Below are 25,197 nucleotides of genomic sequence, written 5' to 3' on the forward strand. Positions count from 1 at the left end.
CACGAGCCCTTGCGTGAACGTGTTCACCATTGTTTCCGAGGTGACCGTTGGAATGTCCATGGCCACCTGGTTGAAGCGCTGAATGTACGATCGGAGCGGCTCCCTCGCGCCTTGCTTGATGGCAAACAGGCTGACCCTTGTCTTCTGGTGGCGCCTGCTGCTTGCAAAATGATGGAGGAATGCCGTTCGGCATTCCTTGAAACTTGTGATGGAGCCGTCCGGCAGTCTTCGAAACCACCGATGCGCCGATCCCGAAAGCGTGGTGAGGAACACTCGGCATTTCACACCATCTGTGTACTGATGCAGAGTGGCGGTGCTGTCGAACTTACCCAGGTGGTCGTCTGGGTCGGTTGTCCCATTGTACTCCCCGATCGCAAGGGGCACATAATGCCTCGGCAGTGGATCGCGAAGAATGACATCTGAAAACTGCAGGTTGGTCCGCTCGAGAGACGTGTCCGATCGGGGTGCCTTTCCTTTTCTGACGTCCCGGATGGGTGCTTCGCCCAATGAAGATCCCTTGTCTTGGTTAGCTTGTGCTACCTCCGAGGGCGTCTAGAATAGAGCCCGATGAAAAGGTATCGGGGCGGGCGGCGCCCCCATCTGAGTGTCAGCCGGCCCCTTGTTTTGCCCCCATATTGAGAGCTGCTCCTGCCTGTCTTCGGGTGGCGCTCGGCCCCCCGAGGCTGATGTCGCCTGCTGCGCTGCCCGCTTAGCCTGAGCTTTCTGTTGCTGCTCCACGATTTTTGCGGCTCACGCTTGGACGAGTGCTTCGAGCTCCTCGGGAGAGAGCGTTACCAGAAGTTGACGTCCAGCTTCTTCCATCTCCTTGGCTCGGATTCAGGTGCGTTCCCACAGACGGCGCCAATTTGATCCTGTCCGAGCGCTGAGTCGACGGACGCTGGGGACGTGGCACGCTCCGCTGTCTCCGACTGGTGGTGTAGCTCTCCGGCGAACCTGCAAAGAAGCCGAGCCGGGAGGGGTTTCCCGGCGACGGCCCTCCACGCTCAAGTCAGGCAACGAGAGAGGCAGCGTAATGTGGCTACAGTAAAGAGTTTCGCATACCTTCGTCGACGTCCGGGGTCCTCATATAGGACCGCGGGGAAGCGCGGGCACGCTTCCCGACGCGTGCACGCTTCCCCAAACATACCTTACCGAGCTTGTGTCAGAAAAGTACCTCTGGCGCCATTCCGCAATCGTCCGAGCATATCCCGGATGTGACGGTGGAAGGTTCCACCGTATGATCCTGTGTACGGCTCGACCGCCAACTCTGCTGCTTGTCGACGGCAGGTGTCTCGAGGATGATGTTATCCCCTGTCTCCTTTGTCCTCTTGCGTTCCTTGTCTGTTTCAGGGCCGAGCGGGTAGGCCGCTCGGTAGGCGTATTACTTCTGCATCGGTCATATGCTCGGATGAGACTGCTCCTGCCTGTGTTGCCTTGTGCACCGGACGAACGGACATCCCGCTCGGCCTTGAAACCCTTTTTACCTATGAGCATCGGAAACCCGACCCCCAGTCGGGTTGTTTTCCTTCGGTTCGGGGGATTCGTGGCCGGTCGGTCGGCCTGCTTCGTCCGATCGGCTAGTCTCCGGGTTGAATCTCTGGACCTTTGACCTCCACGTGTTGTTGACCTTCCGCCAACGAGGGTCCCCCGTCTTTATCACCGGATCACATATATATATATATATATATATATATATATATATATTTCATAAGAAAATTTACTACTTTTATCAAAACTATCCTAAACTTGATAAAAGCATATTTATTAGTATGTCCACAAACTCATCACTTCTTGATTGAAAAAATGAAGAAGCAGTTAGGTCAGTAGAAATAAATATATATACACACGAAGGTGAAAAGAAAATGGAGGGAAAACATAATAAAAAAATATGTTTTTAGTTATTTATCAGTTTTTTTAAATACCTTCTAAAAGTAAATTAATATTAGAATATTCTCTAAAATTTTATTATATTATTAAATATTTTTATGAACACAAATGATTTAGAGGGTGATTTAAACGAGTAAAATAAGTATTTTAATTTCAACAAGTTTTATCTTTTTAAATATTAATAATAAAATTTAAAAGCCATTAAGAATTAATTAATAACCATTAAGGGGCGATTTAGATTTACCAAAACAAGAGTGGGTGAATCTGGCAGGTGGACCTGAACAAATTTGGTCGGCTAGGGTTTTATCGATCACCCAGCTGCGCCGTCAGATCTTAAATAGACAGGTTACTTTTAGTCGACGGCCCATTTCTTTCACGCTCAGAGGCCGTCCGATGAAGTGATCGAACGGTGCGTATGGAAACCCTAATCGTCCTCCCTTCCCGCCAATCTCTATAAAGAGGTCGCCCGATGAGCTTGTCCTTCCGCATCGATCGGGCTGTCGGCGTAGGATCTGCTCCGGCACTCACAGGTCAGATGTCTTTCTTACCCCCGACGTTACCAGGCGTCTCTATCTAGTTTTCTTTCCGTTTGTGTCATCTATATGGTCTTGTTCTTGCCTCTGTTAGTATGATTTCTCCTCCTTATCGATGATCGAGTTATGCGTCGTGGGATTTGCTCTTCCGACTGGGAAAAAAATTGTTTTTTCCCCATAATCTTAGCAACTGATAAGCAAAACAACTGTTTTTATGGGTATTGCTACTTGCTATGAGCTCAATTGTCCTTTAAATCAGATTCTTTATATATATTGTTCGGAAGATGATATCAAGTATCAAAACGGTGCTTTGTTCATGCTTGTTAGCTAAACAGTTGTTAATTTGGGGCCTCAGATTCTTTGGATTCATGCTAATTCTTTCCTTGGCTCGTTAACATTCTGCATATTCAACATAGTCCCTGTTCTTGCGAGGAATTTTTAAATCAAACTGTAAGTTTCTGTGTTCTCTTCATGCAGATAGATAATCGTCTCCAGCTGTCTTCATGGGGAAAGAGAAGGTTCACATTAACATCGTGGTTATTGGCCATGTCGACTCCGGGAAGTCGACCACCACCGGCCACCTCATCTACAAGTTGGGCGGCATCGACAAGCGTGTGATCGAGAGGTTCGAGAAGGAAGCTGCCGAGATGAACAAGAGGTCTTTCAAGTACGCTTGGGTGCTCGACAAGCTCAAGGCCGAGCGTGAAAGAGGAATCACCATCGACATTGCCCTGTGGAAATTCGAGACCACTAAATACTATTGCACAGTCATTGACGCCCCCGGACACCGCGACTTCATCAAGAACATGATCACCGGAACTTCCCAGGCAGACTGTGCCGTTCTCATCATTGATTCCACCACTGGTGGCTTCGAAGCTGGCATCTCCAAGGATGGCCAGACTCGCGAGCATGCGTTGCTTGCATTTACTCTCGGAGTCAAACAGATGATCTGTTGCTGTAACAAGGTAAAAGTGGCAAATTCTTGTTAATTTCTGTCAAATGTTGAATCAATGCACATTCCAATTCCCCTTTGGTGTACATTTCAGATGGATGCTACTACTCCAAAGTACTCGAAGGCCCGATATGATGAAATCGTAAAGGAGGTTTCTTCTTACCTCAAGAAGGTTGGCTACAACCCTGAGAAGATACCCTTTGTTCCAATCTCCGGGTTTGAGGGTGATAACATGATTGAGAGATCTACCAACTTGGACTGGTACAAGGGCCCAACTCTGCTCGAGGCTCTCGACTTGATTAATGAGCCGAAGAGGCCTACGGACAAGCCCCTTCGTCTTCCTCTTCAGGACGTTTACAAGATCGGAGGCATTGGCACTGTGCCGGTTGGTCGTGTTGAGACCGGTGTCCTTAAACCTGGCATGGTTGTCACCTTCGGCCCTACTGGGCTCACCACTGAAGTCAAGTCAGTCGAGATGCACCACGAAGCCCTACAGGAAGCTCTCCCCGGCGACAATGTCGGCTTCAACGTGAAGAATGTTGCCGTCAAGGATCTGAAGAGAGGTTTTGTCGCATCCAATTCCAAGGAAGACCCTGCCAAGGAGGCTGCCAACTTCACTTCTCAGGTCATTATCATGAACCATCCTGGTCAGATCGGCAATGGCTACGCCCCCGTGCTTGATTGCCACACCTCCCACATCGCAGTGAAGTTTGCCGAGATTCTAACGAAGATCGATAGGCGATCAGGAAAGGAGCTCGAGAAGGAGCCCAAGTTCCTTAAGAATGGCGACGCAGGGTTCGTGAAGATGATTCCCACCAAACCCATGGTCGTGGAGACATTCTCTGCGTATCCTCCGCTGGGCCGGTTCGCGGTGAGGGACATGCGTCAGACAGTGGCTGTCGGAGTGATCAAGAGCGTGGAGAAGAAGGATCCCACCGGTGCCAAGGTCACCAAGGCCGCCGCCAAGAAGAAGTAACCCCTGTTGTTTTAGTCGCTTAATTCGGAACAATGATTTAGATGCTGTTTTTGAGTTTTTGTCATGGATCAGTGAGGTTGGATTTTTGTTTGCTTCGAGGGTGTTGTCTAGGTCTGTGCTGCTCCCGAGCTGCTCGAGTAGGTATTTCTTCGTGTGTAAGCTTCCATTAGTTTAATGGTTATCAATGGTGTTCTAGGGCCTTCGTGGTCGTGAACTAGGACTTGTTGATCGCAATCTTCTTCTTCTTGGTCGCCTGCTCTTCACTGAATTCCTTGGTCGACAGTCCTCTGTCCTCCCTCGTTTGCTACTTCCGGTGTCGATGTCAATGTGGAATCAGAAAGGGAGAAGAAGACCTTCTTGACCCTCGAGGTTCTTCTTGCCTCCGGGCTCCGTGCTGGTGCCGCTAGGGAGGACAGAACCGTCTCGCCGCAGCTCGCCTCACGCGTTTCCTGCTCTGTCGGCATGCATCTATCGAGTCCTTGGGATGCTCTTTGGCCGACACGTAGGGGAAGGTTGACTGGCCAGGTCTGAACTTTGTAGAATCGGGAGAGGAGCGGTCAGTTTTGGTTGCTTTTGAGTTAAATATACCGTATACATGTATATATAATATTAGATTAGTTTGATTTTTTTTTTAAAAAAAATTTAGGTTATGCCTTTGAGTTATGGTATTAAACATAAAAAAATCAAATAAAAAATTTTATTCTGTGCACGATATGTCGCATAATGTCCTTAGGGTAATAAAATCATGCCTATATAATAGGCAAAAATTAAAAAGGTATTTTTTTTTCTAAATTGATTTTTTTTTTCAAAGAGCATCTCACTACATTATTTAATTGTGCATAATTACTTAATTATCCTTTAGTATGATTATTATTCTTGTCTAAATTTTAAATCAATTGGATACATTATAACAGTTATAAATATAATGTAGTAATTATGATTTTATAACTACTATAATATAAATATTAAACAAACAAATTGAATCCTGTAGGTAAATAAAAAATATTCATAAAAATTCATCCAAAATAGAATAGGCCGACCTAATTTTTACTTAAAAAAATACTCTATAATACAAAGACTCAAATTTTAATCCGTTGATTAGTCATTGCCCCGGCAACCCTATATGGCATATCTCCCGTTTAATTATTAAAATGAATCATGTTCATAAGTAATTATAAAAATAGCTTGAGTCTACTGTTTAATGAACCGCCTCGCCCGTCACCGCTCTAAATCAACGAGCCTGGTATTAGTTATCGCTCTCTCCAATCAGCAACAGCTGCTCACGCGTCTTGGACCGCGATTTGACCCGAACTCGGACCGAATTCTCCTCGACCCGACTCCGTTACACCTCCCCTCTCTTTCCTTACGACGGTCGTCTTCCAGTAAATAATTAATCGTGCCGTGCCGTTATGTTTCCTTACTCATCGCCTCTGCTACATGAAACTCCAAACACGCAAAACTCGTCGATAATTGCCTTTCAAAACGGACCTACAACTGTCCACCAATCAGATAGATGATGTAGGAAGGCACGCAAGGCGTTGCGTGTTTGTCTGTTTCTTTCTCTCGGTGTCGTTGCGGCGACCGTGTTCGGTGGCGGACCACGGAGGCCCATTTCACACCTCTTGAAATAGCTTTGACCGCGTGATCAAGTGCACCTTCAGACGTTGTTCTCGTTATGGATCAACGGCGGATTATGCTTGGCAGACCGACCATGTCTAATTCTATGAGACGATCTCAACTGTAGAAATTCGCGTGCTTCGGAAGTAAACGTGTTCTGAAGGATAGGTAGACCGTTGTGCAGGCGATATAAATACCGCTATTGAAAATCGGGGAACGGCATTGGGAGCCGGTGGAGAAGGCGATGTCGTGCTCCTTTGCGATGGCGAACTCGCCGGTCTTCTCGCCGTCGCGTCTCTCGATCTCTTGCAAGGGATCGCCGGAGAAGGTGTCCGTGAATCCGAGCTCTCCCCTTGCGTCCCCTCCGTGCGCGTCGTCGCCGTTCCGACAGCGGTTCGAGAGAGCGGCCAGCGGGCTGCGGGAGATCAACACCGGGATCGGCGCCTCCCGGATAACCTTAGATACGTCTTCTCCTCCTCCTCCGTTGCGTTCGTCTGCGTCCGGTTCGCTGTTGAAGAGGAGGAGGCCCGCTCGGATTGATATCCCGTTGGTGGATGCGTTGCCGCTTGCGACCGAGGATTCGGATGATTGGAGGGAAGTGGAGGCGCAGAGAGAGAGTTATGCGGTGTGTTGCAGGCGGGGAAAGAAGAGATTGGTGATGGAGGATCGGTATAAGGCAAGCTTGGGCATCGATTCGGATCCCAAATTGGTAGGTGTCTTTCCTAGGATTTCTCTCTTTATCCTACTTTTCGAATTTCGAGTAATTGCGAAGAAATTGGTAGGTGTCTTTCCTAGGAAGCAGAGCAAGAAATGGATTTTCTGGATTGGAGAGAGTTCAAATGAGCGAAAGATAGGATCTTTTTTGTTCTTTGAAATGGCTAAGAAGTATAGCGTTACATAAGTATATATTTTTTGCAGAATGGAAAGCCTGTCAAATCCTTTCTTGATAATTGAAATTTGACTTAAATTTGCAACTTTGGACATCTATGAATTTGCTAATTAAGATTTTCCTGAATTGTTTACTAAAGGATGGTTAATTCGTTGTCTTTGTAGATCCCTGGCCTTGAATTTGATTTCTTATTTCTCCAATGTTTCTAGGGTTACTTTGGCCTTTTTGATGGCCATGGAGGTAAGGGAGCTGCTGAATTTGCTTCGGAAAAGATGGGAGAGTACATTGTAGGCGAAGTGTTGTCGAGCAGCAGTGAAGGCTTCAACGATGTCAATCAAGCTGTTTGGAATGGATACTTGAAAACTGATTCAGAGTTCCTGAAGGAAGGAATGGATGGAGGGGCTTCCTGCGTCACTGCCTTGCTTAGAGGTGGCATTCTGGTAGTGTCCAATGCTGGTGATTGCCGTGCTGTATTGTGCCGCGCTGGTAAAGCAGAGGCCCTCACATCTGATCACCGCCCTTCTCGTGAAGATGAAAGGCAACGAATTGCTAGCACCGTAAGTATCCTATCTGTAAAATTTTGTCTAGATTTGTTCTTCTAGTTGTTTCGTAATATCTTTAGAAAATACTTTTGGAGTAATTACTGAATATTTTCCTTTAGAATCATGCTATTTTTCTTTTGGGAGAATACTGCATTGCTTTACTTAGCCAGTTTGACCACCCTTATATTTAAGGACTTTCTTCTCAAGGAGATGAAAGCCACCAATCTGAGACCTCATAAGCGTGCATCTTCGAATCGATTCTTGTTTTTTTTTCCCTTCTACCTTAATGCCATAGTAGTGTTAGACACAAGTCATGACCTTCTTTAAGTTAGTAATCTCAGGGTAAGGAAAGCTAGACTATAGTTTGTTCTGGGGGAAAAGTACTTTCATAGAATGCTAAATCAGCTAACTCTATGGTTCAACAGAACAGTGGTAGGTGTGATCGTTCTCAACTCTTGGTAGAGGGTGAGTTTTGTATCAGCTGCTCAGAAGAAACTTAAACTGATTGAAAAACAAAACTTTCATACATATATCATTCACAAGGTGCCTCACAACGTGGTGTATATCTTATAGAGGGATAATATCCTGGTAGCCTATCCCAAATAGTTGGCACTGACCTGGTTTTTATTTTATTTTATTTTTTTTATTTGTTGTTGTAGGGTGGGTATGTTGATTACTGCCGAGGCACATGGCGATTGCAAGGTTCCTTGGCAGTGTCCAGGGGAATTGGAGATTCACATCTGAAACAATGGGTGATAGCAGAACCAGAGACACAAATTACTACGATTGAAGCTGAATGTGAGTTCTTGATTTTAGCATCTGATGGACTGTGGGATAAGGTACAACATCATTATGGGGTTTCTGTGAAACACATCCTTTATGGAACTCTTTGGTGTGGATGTTAATACATTCATTTTAATTCTTTCCAGGTTAGCAATCAAGAAGCTGTAAATATAGCTCGACCATTTTTTCTTGCTGATGATGGCGAAGCACTGTTAGGCGCTTGTAAAAAACTCCTGGATTTATCTGCTTCAAGAGGTTCGCTTGATGATATTAGTGTCCTAATTGTAAAACTACAACATTTCGTTTGAAAGAAGATTAGTTCATCTCGATCTTACCTCTGTCTGACAACGATACACAGCTTATTTAGAAAATTCTTTGATTCTTTCGGATTTCATAGCCGTAGCAGGATGATTATTTAATTCGAATGTAAATTGATATGTACTATTCCACGAAGGAATACAAATAAAACTATACTTTGATTACTCATCTGATGCAAAGTCTGACTCAACTGTCTTCATTTAGTTGATATATTAAATGTGTTGTAGAATTATCTTCTGTCCTCATCAAACCAGACTGTTTGCCATTGGAAGATTGTCTTCCTTTATTAGTACGTGAGAATTTGAAAAATGCTTAAAACCTACAACTGTTTCTGTTGAAAATTCATTTGAATTTTTGTTTATTTTTTCGAAGGAAAAAACAAATCATATTATTAGATTAAAAAATTGATAGAGAGCAATTCTTATATAGTTAAGTTAAAAAAAAATCATAAACTCTATAAAAAAAAAAAAAGGAAAAATCCAAATTACCTTAAAAACTATAAACAAATAAACATATAATCTAGCATTCTCTATCAAACTCATAATGCTACAGCTACAAGCATTGAGAGTTTGTCGGATAAGAAACGAAAACGCGAAGCGAAATATGCCTTGGTAAACATATCAGCAATATGTAGCTTTGAAGGAACAAAAGGCAATGTGATGATGTCAATCTGAAGATGGTGATGAGTAATGTGACAATCAATTTCAATATGTTTCATCCGCTCATGAAAAATTGAATCCGTAGCGTCGGTACTGAAATCGACAGAAAATGATGTCGGAGCCGAAATCGGTAGGACAGAAAATAGATGTCAGCATCAAAATTAACACCAGCAGGACAGAAAATAGATGTCGGCGCAGAAATCAATAGCAACAGTAGGAGACGAAAATAGATGTCGGCGCAGAAATCAATAGCAACAGTAGGAGACGACAGCGGTAACAGGAAACAATAACAAGGGACGGTAGAAAAAATTAGATCAGAGAAGGAGAACCGCTCTGATACCATGTAAAAATTAAGAAAAGTAAAAAACTAACCATATTATTAGATCTAAAAATTGATACAGAGTATAAGATCTTATATAGTTAAGTTAAAAACCCCTAGACTCTAAAAAAAAAAAAAAGTCCAAATTACCCTAAAAACTATAAATAAATAAATATAAAATCTAACAATTTCAAGTTTTTTTTTTTTTTTTTTAAAGTCTAACATCCTCTTGGTTTACTAATATCAGTTTTATACAAGACTGCAATTTATAGGAAATGGACGATACGCATCTACTGATTCCATAACGACAGTGAGTATAGTTAATTTTATTCATTGCAAATGAGCCATCAGATCCTCCTCTTTAGAAAACCTGATTTATAGGCCATTGCATAAACATATATCTCATACCCCAACATGCATGGATCTCAGATCAGCTGCCCTCATGGAATCCTTCCGTAGAACGGATTCGGGACTTCGAAACCAGGGTTCGGAACAAAGGTGTCATCACCTCCAGGAAGATACTGACTGTTGGCTGCAGCGGGGCCACTGTGGTCTAAATCTCGGAACCAACCCCAGCCCCCAAAGCCAGGGAACTGCACAGTTTCTTCCTGCCTCAGTCTCTCATCCTCCTTCACTGTGATTGCTGGTGCACTACGCGCAGCGAGTGTAAGCTCAGCGAAGGACAACATGCCCAAGAAGACTAGCAGAAAGGGAAGAGATGGTGAGCTTGCCATTTTGATCCTTCGAAAGAAGAAATGGGTATGCGTGTGCATGGTTTAGCAAATTGTGGAGCCTTCATATAAGTGAAGAGTTACAAGAGTTTGGTGAAGAAATGAAGGTGATTAATTCTTTTGCTTGCTTTTAAGCTACTATGGTTGCATAGCAATTTATCCAACCAACAACTTTGCAAGGCTAATTGATGCTCCATTAGATCAAATTGTCCTTTTCTAATAAGAAGATCGATACTAAACACTACAGTTGTTTTAAGCTCCAACTAAAATTGAGGTGTGAAGAAGAACTCTACCAACCTAACTTGGAAGCTCGATATCAAAAGTATGGACTTTATTTATGATTATGTTTCCTTTTTGATACTTAGATGGACCACCCCACCTAGATGGATTGATTGAGAAAGGGAACTGAAAGATAGGAGAAGGCTAAAATGGAAAAGGGCCTTCACATAGAAATCACATGAAGGCTCTTTCTTTAGCCGAAAGATTCAACCTTGATTTAGTTTTAGTCATTCACAAGTAGATGCAACAAGGGTGGATCGAGTGATTTCACTGTGCTAGGGGCAAAGGAGCCAGGTGTTGTGTAAGCAGATTGATTTGGTTGAGTAGTGTGAAGATTGATTTTTCTATCGAATCCAGTCTTATTTGCAAATTGGATAGGCGGACCGAAGTGTTCGAACTGAAGATACCAAGCTTGATGAGCAAATTGAATTGATCCATCGAATTGAGAAAGCCATGATATGCAAATTAGTTCTCTAAGGAGTCTGACTAAACTGAGAAAGATTAACTAAGCTGGTCAGACAAAATGATTCTGGAAGATTAACTAAGTTGGTCGAACAGAATGAGTCGAGTGTGACAGAACTATTGATAAGGTGAGCATATAATACATGTCAAGCATGTCAAATAGACCATTTTCCTAACACTTTGCCATGCCTTGAGTTAAATTTTCTCTAATGTCAAATACTCAATAGGTAGCTCTTTCATCATCTAAGTTTATAGAATTTTCTTTATCAACTCGCAATTTACAATACTAAACTTAGGTTGTCACCGGCAAAACGAAAATGCTAATTTCATCAAAAAAGAAAAAAAAATTATTTCTTTTCTCTCAGAAAATTTTCTGGTAATATCAATTCTGTTAACTCAATGAGTTAAATTAATTTTCAAATTAAATAGTATATAGTTTCTTATTTTAGAAAATAAATACATAAATAATTCTCCTTGCACATATAATATGTTATTGGCGAGTGCTATTTGAGTTGACTATGATTTGACAATTTGGTTGTGTCGAAAAGTAATTCATATATTTTTATAATAATATAATATTATCTATTTTAGATTTAAGTCCTTGTGACTTTATTTGTAGGTTCTATTCAAAAATAAAATCTCACTTTAATAGAAATTTCTTACACCTTTTAAATTTATGATTTTTTTCATATCCTTTTCATGTAAGATTTTGATTAAGCATCCGTCACTCTGACCTGCTCTGAGCTTCTTGTAACTTCGTTCAAAATCATCCCACGTAATATCTAATTTAGTCTATCTGATTATGATATTATTTATTGAGATCAAAAGAATTCATATATCTCCATAATAATATTATATTTTCTATTTTGAACTTAAGTACTCACATTTTTATTTTTTAACTCTACCTAAAAGATCTTATCATATAAATATCTTATATTCTTTTAAGTTTATGATCTTTTCGTATCCTTTTAATATGGGATTTGATAGGACTTGCGTGTGTAATTGTGTTTAACTCTGCTTTTGCTGAAGCACACGACGGAATCTCACTCTGTAAGGATGATTTCCTCCCTCTTTCATTCAAAGCAGACACACTCTTCCTGCCCAAGTCAACAACATGAGTGAACAAAACATTCAACACACCGTCACTAAATCAGAGTCTCATCATTTTCATTAATATCAAAAATATAAAACAAATATGCATGAACAAATTTTAAGCTCAGCAAATTTAAGAATAAGTTTAAATATAAATAATATCAAAGGATGTAAAATAAGCATACATAAATTTTAAGCTAAACAAAATAAAGAATAAATTTAAATACAAATCAATTATATATATATATATATAGACTTGAGCTCGATAAATTTTAATTAATAAATAAATAATTAAACTTGCTACATGCTAATTGATTTTATAACAAACAGGCTCGGACACCATTTAGTTCGTCTTGGCTTGGCGAGAGGTATCATTCAATCAATAAGAAAGCAGTAGCTTTTGGAATTGTCTCTTTATATACAAACCTCGTCAGTTTCTTAAATCCATACCACACATTTGTAGGAAACAAGACTGACAGCAGTAGCCAGCAAAAGTACATGATGTTGAAAAGATTTGGCTCTTATTTCAGCTTGAAATTGATCATATGAAGCCCTACATGATACTAACCATTCCTGTTTGGACTTTGGAGCAACAAAACAATACAGCGACTGCTAGTTTAACCACAAGTCCTTTGTTTCGATTATCTGCAACATGGACTCCTTCAATGGGAGATCACAGTTATCTCAGTTTTTGGCTTTTTGTTGAACTGTCATGATTGATTTGTCATCTTGACTGGCTTGTGCTGATGGTTCTCCAACGAGGTAAACATGAAATTGCCTGTGAATATAGCTTCCTTGTCTGTCCATTTGGGTCATGTATAGTGAGATCAGGAATCACTGCCAATGAATGCATTGCCTAGAGATGAAGTTACTAATTTTGAGTGAGTTGCAATACCTGTCAACAGTAGACAAGTTGATTCCCTGCGGGCGTATCTGGCCATGGCCTAGAATCGAAGAGCATCACAAAGTCATCTCAGTGAGTAGTAGATAAGTACAACTCAATATGGGAAGGTTGTCGTTGCTGCTCATATCACGTATCATAAGGAAAACCAAATTAAGAACATACCTGGACAGGTGCTGCAGCCGCATCATTCGATGTCCTAGAACCATCTTCAGAGAAAACATTTCTAAAATGAAAATAGTTATTATTCGTGTGAAGCTTTTGCCAGACATGGAACTCATTAAAGAGATATTATGCGTGTCAAAATTACCTCTAGAAGACCAAATTGAGTATTAATATACTCCTATTAGTTATTAGTTATTAATATGCATCTGGATCCTTTCTGCCTATTCAGCTCGATCGAATACAAAATCATCAATTAAACATGACAAACAGGGAGTAAATGATGGATGATAGTTACCATAAGATCCATTATACTTTCCAATTTGAGTGAAAACATGTAAAAACAAGCTTTCAATAGATTAAATTCTAGACTTCTCAATTATACGAGACTAAAACTAACAATTAAATGAATCACCAACTTTGATTTTCAACCGTGAGAAGTAATCCTCTTAAAAAAAAAAAAACAGTCCGGTGCACGAAGTGGGATCCCAGGGAAGGATCCATTGTACGTAGCCTTACCTGCTTTTTGCAAGAGACTGTTTCCAAGATTTGAACCCATAACCTTTAGGTAACAAAACAACAACTTTACCGTTGCACCAAGACTCCCCTGAGAAATAATCCTCTATCTAATGTTAATCATAAGGATAAGAAACACATAACCATACAATCAAGATGCAACTAAAAAGTGTGTCCACATAAGCCTCTTATATGGCAGCATAGACTTATGCAGAGAAGACCGGCCTGCATGGACTTATGTCTAGTATTATGCAGACTGAATAATCAGTTTTAGCAAATAAAAATAGCATATTAAACATATTATTTTTCTTTTATATGGAATATATCAGTTGGATATCATACATTGCTATGTGTTTAATATGTGAAAATAACAAATTTGATTAAATTTGTTGTGCTTTTGTATTACATGGATTACTTAGTTTCATATGCAAAAACATAAGGAATTTGTCTAACTATTTTAATGCCTTATGCAGTGACTATATCACATACTACTGTTGCCAGCCTTACGTGTAATCACATCTAAAAATTTATGACTGACCCACAAATTCTCTCAATTGAGATAAATGTTACTACCTGAGGAGCAAAATATTAACTAGCGTGTTGCTATGGGACGCTTATGATATTGTCCACTCTATTTGAATTTTTATTTAAGAATTCATACTTTCTTCCCTGACCATTTTATGACCTACAACACACCACTTCATCTTATAATTAACAAGTCTTTAATCAATGAATTCTTTGTAGTCATTATACTGGCATAAGCATCAGAAATCATCTGACTTGTAAACTCCACACGCGAAGGGGTTTATTAATGCATTTCTCTTTCAAAAATTTTAAATCCTCAAATCACTAGACTTAAAACTTGTACATATTTTTCTGCCACTCCAAATTCTTTTTCTGTTGGATATCAAGGAGGCAAAACCTAATTAAAGTTTTTGAGCTTTTTCAAATTTTGCCAAGACATATCACTGAACTGAAAACTTGTACATATTTTTTAGACAATCCCAATTCTTTTTCTGTTAGATATCCAGAAGGTAAAACCCTAATTAAAGCTCTTAAGCTTTTTCAAATTTTGCCAAGACATAAACAGTCAGTCAATCCACTTGTGTTGATGCTTGAAGTTGTATCTTCCTGATTCCAATTAACATTCATCTTTAGTTCTTGGGCTTACTATCTTACCTTGTTAAATTTAATTAAGCAAGCATTTTGTCAATATTTCCCTGATAAGAGTAAACATTAATGACCAATAGTTTGCTTTCTGATTTGATGTGGAAATTTCACCAGTTCAGGCTGATAACAAGGCTCTCACTGGTCCAACATGCAGGAATTTAGTAAACAAATATCTTCGAGACATGTTCCTGTTGTGACTAATAATAACACCACTTTTTATCCAATAACAAAGATATATATGATGTTTAGGTAAACGCTGCCATTTAATGGTAAGTGTCCTCACCAAACTCTCATCCATCTAGCCTGATGTTTTCTTTTCTTTTTTTAATATAGATCTCAATGACAAATCACACACCATGTCGAAGCACAAAGCCACAAAGAATTATTACTATGAGCAGTGGCCATTTAGAGATGAATAAGAGGAGAATAAGTAGCTAACCATAGAACAAAAAGAAAAAAGAAGTCCCATTGGTCACCTTTCTTCTGATCCATGATCCACTTATGGCGACAAAATGCAAAAATTAACATGTTACCTCCATATGGAAGTAGCAAGATCATCTAGTTTAGCATCTGGAACCATTGCAGAATCATATGCAATTAAATTTCCATAAAATATCTTCTCCAGGTTCTTCATCCATTTTGTCAGTAACAAGTTGACCTACATTCAACCAGGACAAGAAAAATATATTATCAATCCACAGATAGAAAATTCATGCAAATATTTTGGTAGCATTATCACACTTGGATCACTTTCCTATAATTGAAGTTTATATGTTACTGCTGGTCCTAATTGAAATAGCCAAATAGGCACATAAAATCAAGCATAATCTCTTTTGGCAGAAGCCTATGTTGGTTTTGGCATCCCATATAAGCAAATGCAACTAATTTTGTCAGTGCCATCCTTCATTTTAACCAAGTTTGAAAGATATATACAAGGCATTGTTTTAATAAGGATTTAGTGACTGGTTCTTGTTTTTTTGTCTTATTTAAATGCTACTTTTAGCATTTAGGAAAGCAGTAATAGAGTTCCGCAAGAATAATATATAAAGATGGTAAACAACCTCCTTTATAATCCATATGGCTTCATCACAACAAATCAGTATTGGTCAACATAATAAAAGAACAGTAAGAAAGTACCTTGTTCACTAGTTTAATCTCTAACAAGTAAATACACAGCTATTTGCATAATTTTTCACCTTTTATCTCGTTTGAACTTTTGCTGTATGAATTTTGACAGAATCCATTAGATATATATATCAAGACATTCTATCACTCGGGATAACGATACAAACATAGAAGTGCAAGCTTGAATTAAATGCAATTTTCATTTGACTATATTTTGGTGGGAAATTGTCAAAAATATATCACTAAATTATCTTGTATTGAGAATAACGACGACAACTAACCCCAGCCTTGAAAACTCTTAACTCCAGATCATGATTGTAAATCTCATACAAGAATTGCCCAAATTCTGTTCCATCCTTCCCCTCTTCCTTCAAGCGGTGTAAGATGAGCCACATGTGAAGCACAAGTAAGGAAAATGTAGTTTTAAATGTTTTCTCCAAGTGAAAGGCTGCATAAATTTTGAAAATATATTTCCAATCAGTTTATCAGAGGTTCCCTATAATAACTATATAGTTTATCTCAGAAGGTGCATTGTCTGACATAGCTGATCACAGATGAAGGCCAAAGAAGATAAGCAGTTGCTCAACTTCCATGAAGAAATGGAAAGTGGTAACAGGGTAGAAACAATTGGTAGTTTATGCAGAGTGGAAAGTAGGAAATAAACTCAATCACATTCCGTTTTGAGATGTTTACGGCTTTACGCTCACAGAAGATATTATTATGTAAACTGAAAATCTGCAATGCTATAAAAGAAACTACATCTTCCATGGAGGTAAAGAAATATTACAATGCTCATATAAAATGATATCTTTCATCATGGATTAGAAAACAGTGTCAAAAGCTGCACAAGGCATGCCACCTCCATTAGGATAATCTGGTTGGTAACTTTGTGCAGCAAATGATTACAACTATTTTTTTAATGCAATTCATCAAATTAAAATGTTACATATTTTCATACAAAGAAAAGATATGTGGAAATTTCACATCATAACGAATGCGTCATTATCAACATTCAACAGCCTAAAAAAAGAGTACACTAGTTTGTTTCTTAATTGGTATCACTTGCTCAAAAGATACAACATAGACATAAGTTGGACGAGCATTCAGGGGCTTTGACTTATCAGTTAGTTTTCATATCGGCTCATCAAGTTCAAAAGAAGCATGTGAATATTTACATGAGTATTGAGATGATAACCCTAAGTAATGTCAGAAGTATAGGCAGTGTGAATCTATAATCAAATAAAAAACTCTTCCTTCAAAAATGGCACTCTATTCATTTGACAACCCAGAAATTTACAAATTAAATTGAATACAACACCATTCACCACATGTTTACGATGCATCATGAACACATCGTGCCACCAAACACAAAACTCTCAACAAATGAAAAGTGAAAATATTATTGACCCAAAAGATAAATATATACAAGGGATCCTAATCCCTCTCATAAACTAGGAATGCACAGGATCTTTGTAAAAAGACCATTAGGTTATCCTAAAAAAACTCTGACTAACTAAAAGCCCTAACAATGTTAGTTTATCTACAGGCCAAGTGCTTATAAGACAATAAGTGATCCTATGAAAGGAATTATAAGAATGATATGTAACTTCTAAATCAAATATAGCAAGTTAAAGAAGCTAACAAGAACATGCATGCAACTGTTTGCAATAGATTATCTGTTTGACAATATTCATTTAGTAAAAAAAAAATAGCATGGAGAAAAACAAATGAAGATGAAGGCGGCACACCATCATAAATAGCAGACTTGTCGACTTGAGAAGTGATTCGTCGATAAACTATTTTTGCTCTTCTGATGGATTCACTCCGTTTGCTATAGAACAACATCATCTTCAGTATTATATGCTTGATGCCTTCAAATGAAGGCTCTGCTACTCTCAATGGAGAGTTGGGAGGTAAAGACAATGAGCATGGCCTAGACCAGAACAGAGAATTAAGTCTAACCTGTTAAAACAAGTTAGCATTCAGGACCAAGATGATATTATTGTCACAGAAAAGAAATAAAATCGAAGTTTATATTCAATGATGCACAATAAGAGTAAAATTTAGCCAGATCCATGCACATTTTTGTAAACTAAAGTACAATTTTAGCATGAACTCATAAAATGAAGTGAGCACTTCAACAGAATCAGAAATTCTGGAGCTGTATTTAGAGCCAAGTCAGTGAGAAGCCAGCTCAAGTTTGTGGTCCTAAGTCATCCAAACCAACAGTCCTGAAGAGATTTGTAACTATGCATTAACGAAATAAGTAGGATTGAGCTGTGTTCCAGTGTTACGGCTTTGGAACTGAATATAGACCTCTTAGCAAGCTACAAAAGTCAAAATAAACCATATTTTTGGGGGCATATGTTGAAATCTTGAAGATAGGGATTACAAATTATCAGCCCAATGTAAAGAATGAATCTCAAGTATTCAACCTCCATTTTTAAGTTGGAGAAACTAGAAAGGGATTTTCATTCCTTATGATCCTTTAGAGTAATATTTTAGAGTGATATCTTTAGGATCTAGTTAAGGTGTGTACCGTGGCTAAGGGTAAGCTATCAGCATAGGTTGATTGAATCCAGAAATCCAAACGTATAAGTTGATTGTAAAGTACTAAAAGCTCGTGAACAAGTCTTATTTATTTCAGCACCTAAAAGATGAATATATATAATTGGCAACGCTCTTACATCTCATTTCTTCCTTTTCTCCCCCGATCTACTATCTTCCCTGAACTTATTCCTATTTGAACACGTTAGTAGAAACTAAGAAACAGCAAAAGCACATAGCGACCCCAATCGAGACAGACAAAGTCCAGAGGCGGATAGCAAAAAATGGGAGTTCCGCGTCTACGATTACCTCTTGCTCGTTGAAAAGGCGGTTTGGGGGTGAAGATGAGGTTGCAATTGCGGCAGCCGGAGCGGCGCCACCGGGGCCACCGGTGGCGGTGATAGCCGTGGAGCAGTTCCGATGGAAGCGGCGAGCAACCGGAGAAGCTCCACCTACTCGTAAGTCTGTGGCGAGTTGGGAGGCAGCTCTTCCCCATCTCGCCAAAAACCTCGCCATGATGCGACAGAAAATTAGGGGGATTTCAAAATAAATAGGGAAGGGGATCTTCGCAGCCTTGGCAAAATTTTCAGCGGCGATGGGACTTACACAACCGTTGGATCGTAGCCGGCTTAAATTGAATACTTGTCGACTAAAAATAATAATAATAATATAAAAATAAAAATAAAAAGGCAGTTATAAGAGTGAGAATAAAATGACAACTAACTCTTATATTTTAATCATTTTCAAAAATACTCTCTATATTTTAATTATTATTTCTTAAGTAAAAATTGAGAAAGCACCATTTATTTTTAAGAGTACCCCATATAAAAAATAAAATAAAAAAGTATCAGATAAAAAGTCTTCAACTTAATTAAAATTGCTATATTACTATTATATTAAAATATTTTTTTATCAATTTAATTAAAATTATTTAAATTTAATAAAAATCATTTTAATTTTATCTAAATCATTTTAATATTACTGTAACATAATTATGGACGCAATTGCTATAAAGTCTACTAAATTAATTACTATAAATGGTATCAATTATGATTATAAGTATTAGTCTATTATAAATTATAACAATTATAACTATTACTATGAATTTGATTGAAAATTATTATTGATAGCTTTAATTATGTTATATTATTTAATCATGTTTAATTTAAATAATGAGAGATTTTTAGATAATGGAGTATGTCTGATATGAAAAAAAAATGAGGATATAATCTGGAAGTGATTATATTGGAAGCGTATGTTTTACGTGATTTCAAAATTAACAAAAAATTAAAATAAAATAATATTAAATTATGTTTTATTAATCTTCGTTAATTTGAACGCACCTGTCTGTTATAAATTTAAATAATTACGTGTACGAAATAAAAATATTTTTAAAATATAAAATAAGACAAAATACCATCCTAATATTTTTTTTAAAAAAAAAATGAACACCTTAGTCAAAATGCTCATTTATAAGTGTCAAGGAGCATTTTTTGACAGCCCGGCCTGTGATCCAGAATGTATTATATATGGAGAGTTTAAAAATTTTATAACATTGTATTATTTTTATGATACATCTATATTTACTAATTTATCCGGGTAGTTTGCCAATGAAAAAAACCATACCATCTGCATCTACTATACTAGTATAATCCATGATTCATAGTATAATGATAGTTCCTGTATCTACCTCTACCTTGCCCCTGCCAGTGAAAATAAAATATTTTGAATGTACTAATGTGATGAGATAGAATGAACATTGATTAGCTAGATTTAAAAATTATTTATATAATTATCTCTGAAAAACTTTTGCTATGGAATATTAAAATTCGTTGGAACATGTAGGAATATTAAGATTATAGACGAATGCCTTAATATTCTTCTATAAGCAAAAGTTTTTCTATGAGGAGATCTCTTGTGATTCTTTTATAATCTTAATATTCTTACATGTTCCAACTTTGATCATAATATTCCATTAGCTAGAGTTCTTTAAAGATAATTGATCGTGTCCGAGCGCTGAGTCGATGGACGCTCGGAACGTGACGTTCTTCGCTGTCTTTTGATGATGGTGTAGACTTTCGGCGAACCTGCAAAGAAGCCGAGCCGGGAGGGGTTTCCCGGCGACGACCCTCCAACGCTCAAGTCAGGCAATGAAGCAGAAGAGGAGTAACGCTACTGTGACTACAGTGATGATAATCGCATACCTCCGTCAAAGTCTGGGGGTCCTTATATAGGACCCCGGGGAGGCGTGAGCACGCTTCCCCAAACATACCTCAGTAGGATTGTGTCAGAAAAGCATGTTTGACATCATTCTGCAATCGTCCGAGCATATCCCGAATGTGACGGTGGAAACTTCCACCGTATGATACTCTATCCGCTCCGGCCGTCGACCATGCTGTTTGTCAGCGGCAGGTGTCTCGAGGATGAAGTTACCAGCTATCATTTTTGTCTCCTAGCGCTCTTACCGTTCCCGGGCCGAGCGAACCAGCCGCTCGGCGCTAATGGCTTCCGGGAATGCACATACCTCGGCCCGGGCGGGGAAGCTCTGCTCATGTGCTCGGATGGAATTGCGCCTTATTGTCCTGCGGCTCGGCTGAGTGCCCAGTTCGCCCGGCCCATAGACTCTTTTACTTTGAGCATCGAAAACCCGACCCCTGGTCGGGCTGTCTTTCGTCCGGTCCGGGAGACCCCTGGCCGGATGTCCGGTCGGTCGGATGCTCGTTCGGCCCGCTACTCCGCTCGGCACGACCTTGGGGTTGACCTTCTTGACCATTGACCTCCACGTGTCGTTGACCTCCCGCCAACGAGGTTCCTCCGTCCTTACCACCGGATCAATAATTATATAAATAATTTTTAGATTTAGCTAATCAAGACTCGTTCTATCTCATCACATCAAAAACTGCATTCAAGTTTTTTATACAAAATATTATTAGTAAGCCCCTCCCCTATGTTAAACAAGTTGGGCCTTGGACTCCCACCAATGTAAATGTTAGATCAGAAAATGGTCTAGTATTTACGGATCCGAGAATCTCTTTCCTCACAGTAGGTAATGTTTTCCAAAAATAGCCCATTTTTTGTACTATATTTCGGGCATGGATCCTCTGGTCCAGGATCTCTGGACCATCTCTGATCCCTGTTCATTCATTGGTTGGATGAATTGGATCCCACCTGTTTAACAGATGGGGTCCAATTCATCGACCTAATGAATGAAGAGGGCCTCTTTTGGTCCAGAAGTTTCTGGACCAGAGGATATGACCTCCTATATTTCATGTGTTCTCTCTATAAAATAGGACTATAGTATGTATTATATGTAGTGTAGATACAGATTTATGATTCAGAGAGAATTATAATAGCACCTTAGATGTACAGATCAAATCTTCCATCCTCAAATTTTTCTGTTCCCATGTCCCTTGCCGATCGGACGGACCAGATTACATCTTAAGGTATCATGACATCTTTAAGATGTGTGCAATATCTTTGTGATGTGCAAGACATCCTTGAGATGTAATCTAGTCCGTCCGATCTGCAAGGGGACATAGAGACAGAAAAATTTAGGGACAGAGGATTTGATCTCTTAGATGTAGATGTGTATGATTCAGTGAGAGCCCAATTGTGATGGGCTCGGATCCTCCCCCTCCAAGAATATGAGTTGTCTACCTTGAAGTATGGTACTCCGTCCATCTCTAGCTGAGTGGCTAAGTGGTTTGGCAAGGCATCCTTCAAAGGATCGCACTAAATTATTATTATTTTTATATATTTTAATAAAAAAAAATATTTTAGTAAAGAAATGCGTCTTTTAAGAAATATGAAAATTTTAAAGTCCAAGCGCATCCTTAGAAAAAATGCCAAAAAAAAAATGGCCTAAACCGGTGGAAATAAGTGCGCTTAAAGTCACACTACATCAAGTATCAAATAGATACAACACTAAACTAATCTCCATACTAAACTGTCATGATGCCCATTTGGGATAGAGGGAAGAAACATCACGACCAGCAACGACAAGTGGGAAAATCTCTCAGGGTTTCCACGGTGCAGGTGGCGGTGGGGGATCGGGAAACATGGCCGGAACTGATGAAAACATAGTGTTCTTGTCGAGTACTCCAGTCCTCTCCCCTGACAAGGCCACCAGGACAGCAACCAATCCAGCATTGCCGGCGAGAGTCGGCTCGGTGTAGTTGCGGTCGGACCGCACGTCTCTGAACCCGTCGTGCTTATCAGGTCCCGCCACCATTGCACCGATGATCGTGTTCGGATTTGCCTTCTTGGAGTCCCTCCATTTCCGCCCTCCTTTGCAGTCGTGCCGTCGTTCCCCGTTCTTCGGAATCGATGCTCCCCTATGATGAACACGCTTAGGGTACTCGGAGCCAAATCCTACGACGTAGCTCATGCGGTGTGGATTTCTACCCAGAATGTAATCGATCTGGAAACAACGCAAAGGAACTGCAGTTCAGTTTGCATCTCGAAATCTAGCAGAAGCTAATTAATGCATCGAACACGCTGACCTGAGAGCGAGCAAAGTCGCGCAAGGCACCGGCAGGGTAGAAGTCAGGGCCACAGTACCATCCTGGAATATCAGCTGCGTTGAGATAATCAGCGTAAAGCGTTGCGAGAAATGCTGCATTGACTACGTGCTGAAGGGGCGATGGATTTCCATGATTTAGATCGATCAAACCGCCTGCATATAATAAACACGATCTTGAGAAATTCTAGGAGGAAAGACAAAAGGTGAATTCGATCGCAAACCTCTGACCTTTTGTGCGATTGAAGGATTTGAAAACCGGTAGATATGAGCACATGATGTCGGCAGTTTGTTTGTGAAAAGTTCCCAGTATTTCTTCATACGGGTAACCTGGGCTCAGGAACAGTCTCAATCTACTAAGCAGTACCTATGGATAGATAGATAGATGTATGAAAGTGGTATTGAATTGTTTTCGAAGAAGCATAAACAATGGAGTTGTCACTCACTTGAGCACCAGGAAGCTTGTTGTCCCAGTTCAAAACTCCATACTGAGGACCGCCCCGAAATGCCCCAGCTCGTTGAGCTAATTTGGGATCAGTCGACACCGAAAGGCACGACGTATTGCCCGTCGCAAGGTACATCCATGCTCCGCCCCAAATAAGTTCATCGAAATTACTGGTTGAATTGTAGGAGGTCGCATCTCGTTGCCCGGTGTATATATTCTTGTGTCTGATGTCTTTGGATGCGAACTTCCAGAGAGTAGAGGCGCCATGGATGAGCTTCTTGGAGTAGGCGCTGTCGTCTTTGAAGACGATGGAGGCGGCAGCCAAAGCAGCCGCCGTCTCTGCCATGAGATCGGAGCACTTATCGCGACAGATAGCAACCGGCCGCGGGTAGTTAATGACCTCTGGCCTCATCCAACAGTAAGAGGAACCTTGCCCAACCTGCAAAAACTTACAGATTTTCAGCAACCCATTTAAGGTTCATTCATCCAAATTTGTTTGCTTTCCTTTACCTGTGCCACAATGTTATCGGTTGTGTCCGCGGAAGAGTTAAAGGTTTTGAGCAGGTAATCGACGCCCCACCTTATAATCTCCTTGACATGGTGGAGCTCTCCGGCTGCCTCGTACTTGGCACTGTATTCGATGACACTCCAACTGAGCATGGTCATGGCGAAGGAAGCAGGGAAGGTGAACTTGATGGCGTCGCCGGCGTCGTAGAATCCCCCGACGAGACTCTTCCTGTATGATTGGTCGGAGAGGCCATCCCTCATCCCGGAGTTCCCCCTCCAGGATACATTGTTGTGTTTGGGAATCGGTCCCGCTGAAGAAGAAATTGCGGGAAAAAAAGAACGTTTTTGCCGTCAAAACCAGAAGCAAAAAAAAAAAAAAAAAAGTTGTGAAGAGAACAATGAAGACTCACATCGCTGTGCGTTGAAGAACATAAGGGCCTTGTGGAGAGCGAGCGTGTAGTTATCCGGCGGCGGCACAGGGCGGTGGTGCCGGGGGACAGTCTTGACGACGACGGCACTGAGTCCTGCGAGCGCAGCGGCCACGACAACGGCGCCGACGATCCATAGGAAGAGCTTGTGGCTAACGAGGAGGCAACCGAGGTCGACGTACTTCGTCTTCTTCTTCCCGTGGCTCCCCGGCGCCGCGAGGAGCCAACTCTTCTGGGTCTCGTCCAGCTGCCGCGACGTCATCGACAGCGCCCCGGGGTCGAAATCGAGGTTGCGGCTGCGGTCGTCGTCGGTGGCGGAATCAGCGTGCAACTTCAGAGGCCCGCCCCAGGGGTTGCGGACGTACATGCTCATCCTTCCGGCGGCGCCTCGCCCAAGACGGGACCTTTCACTGCTCTCTCCGCCACTCCTTGCCCTGAGACAACAGCGAGACCGCCAAAATCCGAGTTTGAAAGAGGGGAAGAGAAAAACAACGAAAGGTGAGGCCTTTATGCAGGTTTTGCCATCGATTTACCAGTTGGCCAGCTGGAACAGTAACCTCGGAAGTCGAGAGATTGAAACAGAGACAAGCTAAAGGAATTCGAGGAATGGAAAAGGGAAGTTTTTAGGGAAAATAACGCCCATCTTTTTCCAAGACATTAAAAGGAGGGCAACGCCATTTTTTTTATTTTTAAAAAAACACCTTCTTTTATGAATAATTTTGATCTTCTATTTTTTTTTTTAGATACAAAGTTGAAAGGCCCCAACATGGCAGATAAATTGCAGAGTATGTTTTGTCTAGAAATTAGATATCCAATAAAATATTTTATATCTATTAAA

At 40.3% G+C, this 25,197-nt stretch overlaps 4 protein-coding genes across 4 annotated transcripts; 2 read left to right on the top strand and 2 right to left on the bottom strand.

Moving 5' to 3' along the window:
• Positions 1-2,299: 2,299 nt before the first annotated feature.
• LOC121997390 (elongation factor 1-alpha) lies at positions 2,300-4,582 on the top strand. The gene is made up of 3 exons (XM_042551774.1): positions 2,300-2,417; positions 2,898-3,385; positions 3,467-4,582. Exons 2-3 carry the CDS (start codon positions 2,924-2,926, stop codon positions 4,346-4,348), a joined length of 1,344 nt encoding a protein of 447 aa, XP_042407708.1. The 5' UTR covers positions 2,300-2,417; positions 2,898-2,923; the 3' UTR covers positions 4,349-4,582.
• Positions 4,583-6,155: 1,573 nt separating this feature from the next.
• On the top strand, positions 6,156-8,661 carry LOC121997391 (probable protein phosphatase 2C 32). The gene is made up of 4 exons (XM_042551775.1): positions 6,156-6,674; positions 7,064-7,411; positions 8,056-8,235; positions 8,326-8,661. Exons 1-4 carry the CDS (start codon positions 6,210-6,212, stop codon positions 8,485-8,487), a joined length of 1,155 nt encoding a protein of 384 aa, XP_042407709.1. The 5' UTR covers positions 6,156-6,209; the 3' UTR covers positions 8,488-8,661.
• A 3,752-nt stretch (positions 8,662-12,413) lies between these two features.
• On the bottom strand, positions 12,414-19,005 carry LOC121997392 (ubiquinol-cytochrome-c reductase complex assembly factor 1-like). The gene is made up of 7 exons (XM_042551776.1): positions 18,770-19,005; positions 17,662-17,875; positions 16,195-16,361; positions 15,322-15,446; positions 13,106-13,166; positions 12,935-12,983; positions 12,414-12,838 (listed from the first exon to the last, which is right to left on the bottom strand). The coding sequence occupies exons 1-7, from the start codon at positions 18,974-18,976 to the stop codon at positions 12,750-12,752; spliced, it is 912 nt and encodes a 303-aa protein (XP_042407710.1). The 5' UTR covers positions 18,977-19,005; the 3' UTR covers positions 12,414-12,749.
• Positions 19,006-22,324: 3,319 nt separating this feature from the next.
• LOC121997393 (endoglucanase 9-like) lies at positions 22,325-24,832 on the bottom strand. The gene is made up of 6 exons (XM_042551777.1): positions 24,342-24,832; positions 23,935-24,242; positions 23,426-23,863; positions 23,211-23,346; positions 22,963-23,135; positions 22,325-22,880 (listed from the first exon to the last, which is right to left on the bottom strand). The coding sequence occupies exons 1-6, from the start codon at positions 24,730-24,732 to the stop codon at positions 22,476-22,478; spliced, it is 1,851 nt and encodes a 616-aa protein (XP_042407711.1). The 5' UTR covers positions 24,733-24,832; the 3' UTR covers positions 22,325-22,475.
• Between the last annotated feature and the right edge of the window lie 365 nt (positions 24,833-25,197).

The sequence above is a fragment of the Zingiber officinale genome, chromosome 6A (assembly GCF_018446385.1).
Source record: "Zingiber officinale cultivar Zhangliang chromosome 6A, Zo_v1.1, whole genome shotgun sequence".
NCBI classification, from domain to species: domain Eukaryota; kingdom Viridiplantae; phylum Streptophyta; class Magnoliopsida; order Zingiberales; family Zingiberaceae; genus Zingiber; species Zingiber officinale.

What these genes read in the sequence shown, in the direction of transcription:
- LOC121997393 (XM_042551777.1), bottom strand. Translation starts at nt 24,732, where the DNA reads ATGAGCATGTACGTCCGCAACCCCTGGGGCGGGCCTCTGAAGTTGCAC. An exon ending in GTTCTTCAACGCACAGCGAT is followed by an intron (nt 24,243 to 24,341) that starts GTGAGTCTTCAT and finishes TTTCTTCTTCAG; the next exon opens with CGGGACCGATTCCCAAACAC. An exon ending in ACAAGCTTCCTGGTGCTCAA is followed by an intron (nt 23,347 to 23,425) that starts GTGAGTGACAAC and finishes ATCTATCCATAG; the next exon opens with GTACTGCTTAGTAGATTGAG.
- LOC121997392 (XM_042551776.1), bottom strand. Translation starts at nt 18,976, where the DNA reads ATGGCGAGGTTTTTGGCGAGATGGGGAAGAGCTGCCTCCCAACTCGCC. An exon ending in CTTGCTACTTCCATATGGAG is followed by an intron (nt 13,167 to 15,321) that starts GTAACATGTTAA and finishes TTTTCATTTTAG; the next exon opens with AAATGTTTTCTCTGAAGATG. An exon ending in AACTTGTCTACTGTTGACAG is followed by an intron (nt 12,839 to 12,934) that starts GTATTGCAACTC and finishes CCAAATGGACAG; the next exon opens with ACAAGGAAGCTATATTCACA.
- LOC121997391 (XM_042551775.1), top strand. Translation starts at nt 6,210, where the DNA reads ATGTCGTGCTCCTTTGCGATGGCGAACTCGCCGGTCTTCTCGCCGTCG. An exon ending in GGCAACGAATTGCTAGCACC is followed by an intron (nt 7,412 to 8,055) that starts GTAAGTATCCTA and finishes TTGTTGTTGTAG; the next exon opens with GGTGGGTATGTTGATTACTG. An exon ending in CTGATGGACTGTGGGATAAG is followed by an intron (nt 8,236 to 8,325) that starts GTACAACATCAT and finishes AATTCTTTCCAG; the next exon opens with GTTAGCAATCAAGAAGCTGT.
- LOC121997390 (XM_042551774.1), top strand. Translation starts at nt 2,924, where the DNA reads ATGGGGAAAGAGAAGGTTCACATTAACATCGTGGTTATTGGCCATGTC. An exon ending in TGATCTGTTGCTGTAACAAG is followed by an intron (nt 3,386 to 3,466) that starts GTAAAAGTGGCA and finishes TGTACATTTCAG; the next exon opens with ATGGATGCTACTACTCCAAA.